The sequence below is a fragment of the Lithobates pipiens genome, unplaced genomic scaffold (assembly GCF_037356315.1).
Source record: "Lithobates pipiens isolate NorthernLeopardFrog02 unplaced genomic scaffold, aLitPip1_a1.2 Scaffold_3, whole genome shotgun sequence".
NCBI classification, from domain to species: domain Eukaryota; kingdom Metazoa; phylum Chordata; class Amphibia; order Anura; family Ranidae; genus Lithobates; species Lithobates pipiens.
Genome location: NW_027507790.1, coordinates 84,683,650 through 84,691,149, shown reverse-complemented (window position 1 = coordinate 84,691,149; position 7,500 = coordinate 84,683,650). Strand labels below are relative to the sequence as shown.

The 7,500-nt window shown below is 42.1% G+C and overlaps 1 protein-coding gene across 1 annotated transcript in view; it reads left to right on the top strand.

The window, feature by feature from the left end:
• The window catches only part of P2RX4 (purinergic receptor P2X 4), a 105,994-nt gene that overhangs the window by 67,529 nt on the left and 30,965 nt on the right, over positions 1–7,500 (top strand). The window contains exon 10 of the mRNA XM_077461987.1: positions 3,538–3,603. Coding sequence (XP_077318113.1) covers positions 3,538–3,603 — 66 coding nt within the window. The remainder of the gene's footprint in view (positions 1–3,537; positions 3,604–7,500) is intronic.

The following is a 7,500-nucleotide window of genomic DNA, read 5'->3' as shown; positions in this document are numbered from 1 at the left end:
CTCAAGGACATGCACAGATTTGTCCTGTAGCCACTCCTTTGTTATCTTGGCTGTGTGCTTAGGGTCATTGTCCAGTTGGAAGATGAACCTTCGCCCCAGTCTGAGGTCCAGAGTACTCTGGAGCAGGTTTTCATCAAGGGTGTCTCTGTACATTGCTGCATTCATCTTTCCCTCGATTCTGACTAGTCTCTTAGTTCCTGCTACTGAAAAAAAATCCCCACAGCATGATGCTGCCACCATCATGCTTCACTGTAGGGATGGTATCAGTCAGGTGATAATCTGTGCCTGGTTTCTTCCAGACATGAGGCTTGCCATTCAGGTCAAAGAGTTCAATCGTTGTCTCATCAGACCAGACAAAATTTGTTTCTCATGGTCAGAGTCCTTCAGATGCATTTTGGCAAACTCCAGGCGGGCTGTCATGTGCCTTTTTACTGAGGAGTGGCTTCTGTCTGGCTACTCTACTATACAGTCCTGATTGGTGGAGTGCTGCAGAGATGGTTGTTCTTCTGGAAGGTTCTTCTCTCTCCAAAGAGAGACTGGAGCTCAGTCAGGGAGCAGACCAAGAGCCCGATGGTCACTCTGACAAAGGAGGCCAATCACTTAGTTTGGCCAATCGGCCAGCTCTAGGAAGAGTCCTGGTGGTTCCAAACTTCTATTTACAGATGATGGACACTGTGCTCATTGGGACCTCCAATGCTGCAGAAATTTTTCTGTACCCTTCCCCAGATCTGTGCCTCGATTATAATCCTTTCCCGGAGGTCTACAGACAATTCCCCGGACTTCATGGCTTGGTTTGTGCTCTGACATACATTGTTGACTGTGGGACCTTAAATACAGATGTTTCTTTCCAAATCATGTGCAATCAACCAAATTTACCACAGGTGGACTCCAGTCAAGTTGTAGAAACATCTCCAGGATGATCAGTGGAAACAGGATGAACCTGAACTCAATTTTGAGTGTCATGGCTAAGGCTGTGAATTCTTAGGTGCATGTGATATTGAGTGTGTGTGTGTGTGTGTGTGTGTGTGTGTATATATATATATATATATAATAAAGATTTCAAACCAACTTCTTTCAAGTTGTTATGGGGTACTGTTTGTAGAATTTTGAGGAAAATAATGAACTTAAATAATTTTAGAATAAGGCTGTAACGTAACAAAATGTGGAAAAAGTGAAATGCTGTGTATACTTTCCGGATGCACTGTAAATGGAAACCCTCTCAATTCGCTTATCTGTCCTATTGTCATACAATTCCTGTACGTTTTCTTTCCCAGCACAGAAATCGTGTCAGAATCTCATCATGTAACACTACAAGTGCACTTGAAAATCAGACTGAAAATCTTACTGTATTAGTGTGAACCTAGCCTAAAGCCTGGTACACATGGCCCGTGTGTATGTCGGTCTGTCCAAACAGCCGGCTTCTGACGGACGAGCAGCCGATTGACTCCCAATCAGCGCTCTCAGCCAATGACAGAGAGTGCTGATCAGAGTGTTCGGGGGGGCATTCCCCTGTCAGAACACAACAGCTCAGTGGGGGTGATCATTGCAAAAACTTTGCATAATTTAGCTGGTTTGAATGGAAAAAAAACTGTGCTAGCCTTAGAGACCGACACAGGCCAAACATTGGCTTTATTTATTTTTACCAACCAATGTCTCCCGACATTTGCCCCATGTCCAGGGTTTTAAAGGCAGCAGAAACGCAATCTCTCCCAGCATGTACTTTTTTTTTTTTTTTTTTTAATCCAGTATAGTCAGATTGTCCTTCATTAGGTTGACTGATGCCGCGTACACACGACCGGACTTAGGTCCGACAGACTTTCGACGGAGTTCTGACGGACTTTCCGAATGAACGGACTTGGCCACACACAATCGCACCAAAGTCCGACGGATTTGAACGTGATGACGTACGACTGGACTAGAATAAGGAAGTTCATAGCCAGTAGCCAATAGCTGCCCTCGCGTCGGTTTTTGTCCGTCGGACTAGCATACACACGAGCGGATTTCTCGGTAGGAACTGGGTCCGGCGGAGTTCTGGCGGAAAAATTTGAAACATGTTCCATTTCTAAAGTCTGTCAGACTTTTGCAGATCAAAAGTCCGCTGCAGCCCACACACGATCGAATGGTCTGCCGGAATTGTTCCGTCTGACTTTTGATGTTGAAAAGTCTGGTCGTGTGTACGCGACATAACTGTTTTAGTTGATTCAAAGCTTACCAAAACAATAAAACCTCCAGCCTATAGGATGGACAGTACTGATAATGGTGCAAGCATTTGCCAAGTTTCAATTATTATTATTTTCAGTTTTTTGACATAATGCTTGTATTGTATAGGCAAACCTTTTCCTAAAGGACATTCATTCTCATTAAAAAATATATATTGTTTACAGTGGCAAGAAAAAATATGTGAACCCCCTGGAATTACCAGATTTTCTGCAGTAATATGCCATAAGACTAGGTTCACACTTGTGCTGCTCTGTGAGCTGTGTTTTACGGGGGCACAGCAGTCCGTTCATTTGAATGGCCTGCTGTGCTTCCTGAAAATGCAGGGAAAAGGTCTGTGCTACGTTCTTTTGAAAACGCAAGTGCAGTGCAGTTCCCAGAGCAGGAAGCTGCAATGCAGTTTGTAGTGCGTGGGGGTGCCGTGAAGATTAATGGCATCCCCATGCTTTTGAGCAGCAGTGTGTTTTTCTGTGGGCGTTATTGAGACCGTGGGAACAGATGTGATCATGCAGCAACAATGCATAGGTGTAAACCTAGTCTCAAATGTGATCCAATCTTCATCTAAGTCATAACAAAAGGCAGACCCAATGGGGAGGAGGAATTCAATAAAGCCGCTGCACCACTTTTTTGGGTTCCTTTTGTTAAGGCATTGCACCAAATTCGTGAAGCTTCTGCAACACTTTTGGTTCTGACAGCAACTCGTGCACCAAATTCAGCTAGTTCTAAAATGTGCCACTTTTTTACATTGTGTCACATTGAATGCGCCAAATTCAAAATAAAATACCAACCATATGCATCTTACGGAAGTGGAACTAACTAAGACCTACTCTCTCTTGGTGTACAGAGGGAAACTGGGGCAGACAGATTTTGCAAGTGTCTCGCATGCGTTCAAAAAGTGGTTCAGTATGTGCTAAATTTAAGTACAAGTTCTAGATAGGTACGTGAATTTTGGCGCATCCTGCACCACATTTAGAACGCATAAGTGTCACTTTCACAAAATCTGTCTGCACAGTCCTTATGAATTCCAGGGATTGTGTTTGTCTTTTGTTGTGACTTTGAGGATCAGATCACAATTTATGGCAAAATACCAGTTCATGCCAGTGGGTTCACATACTTTTTCTTGTCACTGTATATAGTTGCGCACATAATATAATGTGAATGGCTCAAGCCATTCACATTATAGTCAGAAGTCCATTTTGATGTCTTTGAAGCCGCAGATATTTTTTTTGTGCTTTTATATTGAAACCTTACAAAGAAATCTAACCTTTTTTTCCTTTTAGATAGATAACACCTAACAATGAATTTTATTTGTTTTGTCAGGCTGGAAAATTTGATATAATTCCAACTATGATTAACATTGGATCTGGCGTTGCATTGCTTGGAGTGGTGAGTTTTTTTTTTCTCATAGAATGCATCAAGATAAAAAAAACCTTCTGCCTTTACAACTCCTTTACGTTTCATACTTTGTTATGGCAAACTGATTTTCCCTAACTTCATGTTTCTTTTAAAGATGTCACTCAATTTTGCCCTAAATTAAACTGAGTTTTCAACATTAATGTAAATTAATGACAACAATTCTACATTCCCAGAAAAGAAAAATCAACAGACTTACCAATTTAGGTGAAAAACTTAAAGTATGTTTCCTGGATATTTTATTTTTTCACTAGAATTTGTGTAACAAAATAAACAATAGAAATGACGATCAAATCTTTGGTAAAGATCTGTTAATGGCTGTTCACACTAGTGCGGTTACGGGCGTTTTTCCACACTGGAAGAATGCCAGTTACCAGGGCACATAGAAGGCGTTTCTTTTGTATTTACCCCATTCACACTGTGCAGTACGATGAATATACAAACACACCACCATGTAGATAAAGTGGGCAACCAGGTGAGGATGAATAAAATTTTCTCTATTTTGTCAAAGGAGTACACCTGAACACCTGTTCGAAACAAAACAAACACTAACGTGTTTTAGCCTATCAAGGCCTTACTCATAGTTGCTATGAGTAAGGCCTTGATAAGCTGAAACGCGTTAGTGTTGGCTCTGTTAAAAACATGTTCTCAGGGAGCTCATGAACAGCGCACGAAGATGGCCATGAGGTAATCCCGCTCCTCCGCTACTGACCACATCGGCCCGTATAACGCTACCTGGAGAGCTTTTCATCCCAGGTTCTGTGGGCAAAGCATCTCCTGCACCTCCGCGGATCAGATAGGCACTGCTTGGAGCTCCAACGCGAAGCACGCTGCTCACACGAAATCCGTGGCCTTCCCGCCAGACACCGGCCTCTGATATGAAGCCCTCACCCCCACCTATATCGGGTGAGACAGATGCCTGCTCGGATGCAGAGAGCCTGCATGGGGCCCAGCTGCCATATCCAACGGCAACGTTGAGAGATGTGGACCTGCTGGCTCATTTTTTAAAACTATGCTCCACGACAAGTTTTAGATGCTGCCACCTAAAATCTTGCTACACGCCTCAGAAAAGAGACATGAGCTGGGCAACCACACAAATGCCTTAGAGGACAAAATTAATGCTGCTGGGACTGTAATAGACCACCATGAACAGGATTTGCAGGACATTCGTAAGGAACTGAATGCAGCCCTTTTAAAATTGGAGGATTATGAGAATAGGTCCCACTGGGTGAACCTCCGCTTACGGGGCCCCCCAGAAACCATTGTGGATCTGACCTCCACTGCCACCGCCTTGTTCCAGCCATCCCCATAGAGCGCATGGAGTTCGATCGTATCCACAGAGCTCTGGGGTCAAAGAAAGGATGGCCCCCTGGAACATTATCATCAAGTTAACGTACTTTTTCACTGAGACCCTCCTTAAGGCAGCACATGACAAGTCTGATTTATGATTCCATGGGCACAAGTACCAGCTCTTCACGGACCTGGTACCCTCTAAAGTAGAAAAGCGGTGACGGATGAAGCCATACACCTCAGTTTTGATGGACCGTCATATTAATTATGTTTGGGGCTTCCCCTTCCACCTCATGTTCACTTACCAAGGGCAGAGCCACACTATTCGCAACGTGGAGGAGGCCCAGGCGACCTTCGAGGAGTTTCACCTGATATCCCCTCCGGATGCCTTCAACATCCAGGTGAGGGTCTCGGTCCCCCAGCCTTCTTGCAAGCAATTGGGTCGCATGTGAGAGTAGTTGTCAGCTGTAAGCACGCCCTCCCTAGCACCCCACTGCTTTCAAGATCCCCTTACTCTGACCCAGGATGAATGATGGAATGGGTGAGCCTGCTTGCTACTTCTCTTCTGTGAAGCTGAGACTTGCTCGCTCTCCGGATGTAGTTTACACCTGATGGGTAGACGGTCCCTGCCTGATTTGCAGTGTCTGTTTTTTTTTTGGTTTTTTTTTTTGTTTGTATGGCACTGTTGACCAATTGAGCATGTCCACCTCCATATTCTTCTGTTGGCCTGTTGGCCTGTTGTCTTCCTAGTGGAGTGATCCTCCCAGGACTAGTGTGTTTACTCAGGTCGTCACTGTCATGAATCTGGGGTCTTGACTTGGGCCTTATTGCTACCTTTACGCTCTGGCTCTGGGCGCCTGGGAGATCAGATGGGAGTTGAAACCCCAGTGGCACCTGAGCCTCTTTGGAGGCCTGAGCCAAGAACGATTACATGCACTACTTCGATATGATATACATTTGTTAACAAAAAGACTTGCTGTTCTTCCCAATTAGTACAAAAAAAGAAACTGCGCTATTCAAATACACCCCCCTATAAGCAGCAGCTCAAATCGTTATACTACGACACTGTAAATAATATGCAATGGGGAGCTGCGCTAAAAATAATGAAGTTTTTCTGTGACCAAAAAAAACTTAAAACAACAAGCATATACGCTAAATGTCAAGTATTGTTACACACATACATACATAAAAGTGAATAAGTAAATCGATAACAAGTGAATAATTATGTGGATTAAATAAAGTGCATACTATGAATAGATTAATAATTTAAACAAGTTGATCAATTAATTTTGAGAATGAATGAAATAATACAAAACACAATCCAAACTGATTATGTGTAAAAAAGACCAAACCACTTATGACAAATTGTGCAGATTGACACCACCAGGTGTACTACCACAAAAATCAATAAATAGATAAATTGAAATAATTGTTAAATGACCTAAAAATTACATAAACATGAAAATTAAATAAATTTAACACAATACAAAATTCATTCCATGTGTAAAAAGAAAAGAAAATAATCCATATAAGTCCCATAGATAGTAGCAAGCAAAAAATTATGAATAGTCCACTGTGAAGTGAAAACTGACACCAACAAAAATAGTAGATTAGATTATTATAGTGGGAACCTTTTAATAGGACCCCTCTAAATTTTCTTTTAATCAATTTTTACCTTTTTTTGTATTGTTCATCCTTACTATTTTCCACTGTTCCATCAACAGTCATGTGGGGGGCCTTTTTTGACTAAAAGTATGGTTATGACATAATTTTTTATTTTAAGTTCTATTAATTTTTTCATATAACAAATAATTTTTGTATATATGAAATGTATTCTTATTACGGTACTTTTTTGAATTCTTCCTTATATTGTTGTTTTTGAGAAGGTTAACTAGTCATATCCTATTGATATCACATCACATTGATAGTTTTGTGATATTATTGTAACCTTTTAGATTGATTGTTGGAAGAACATGGCATTCTTCCTTGTTTTTCCCTTAACTAATATGGCGGATTTGCACGTCTGACGGAGCTCAGATCGAGGCGTGGTTGTAGTGTTTGTTATTTAAGCGGTGCGTCAGGGCGCCATCCCGTATCCTGTGATCACATCCGTCTAGTGACGAAATGCGCAGGGAGGAACGGCGTGCTGACGTCACCGCGTTCTACGCCAGACCCACAAGTGCGGGCGGTAGCCGAGAGCCGGATTTTTGAAAATTGCTGTTACGTTCAGAGAACATGTGAGTGTACTTGTTTTTATCTGTATTAATCAATTAAAAAGGGTTTTGTAATATGCGTATGTCCCTGTCCCCTTGTCTTTACATGGATTGGGGCATTACCTTTTAACCGTTCGGAAAACTTGGAGATAGAGGTCCGGTGTGGTTCCCCAGGACAGTCTATTTAGATCATCTAGAAACACGATTTTTGATCTCACTTTACACTTAGATCTTACGCTCTGGTAAGCGGCCTTAATTATCCATTGGTGGAGGTGCTTCAGTGGATTTCTTTCTACGCGAAAATTTTTTTTGTTGCTGTCAGTTTTCACTTCACAGTGGACTATTCATCATTTTCTGCTTGCTACTA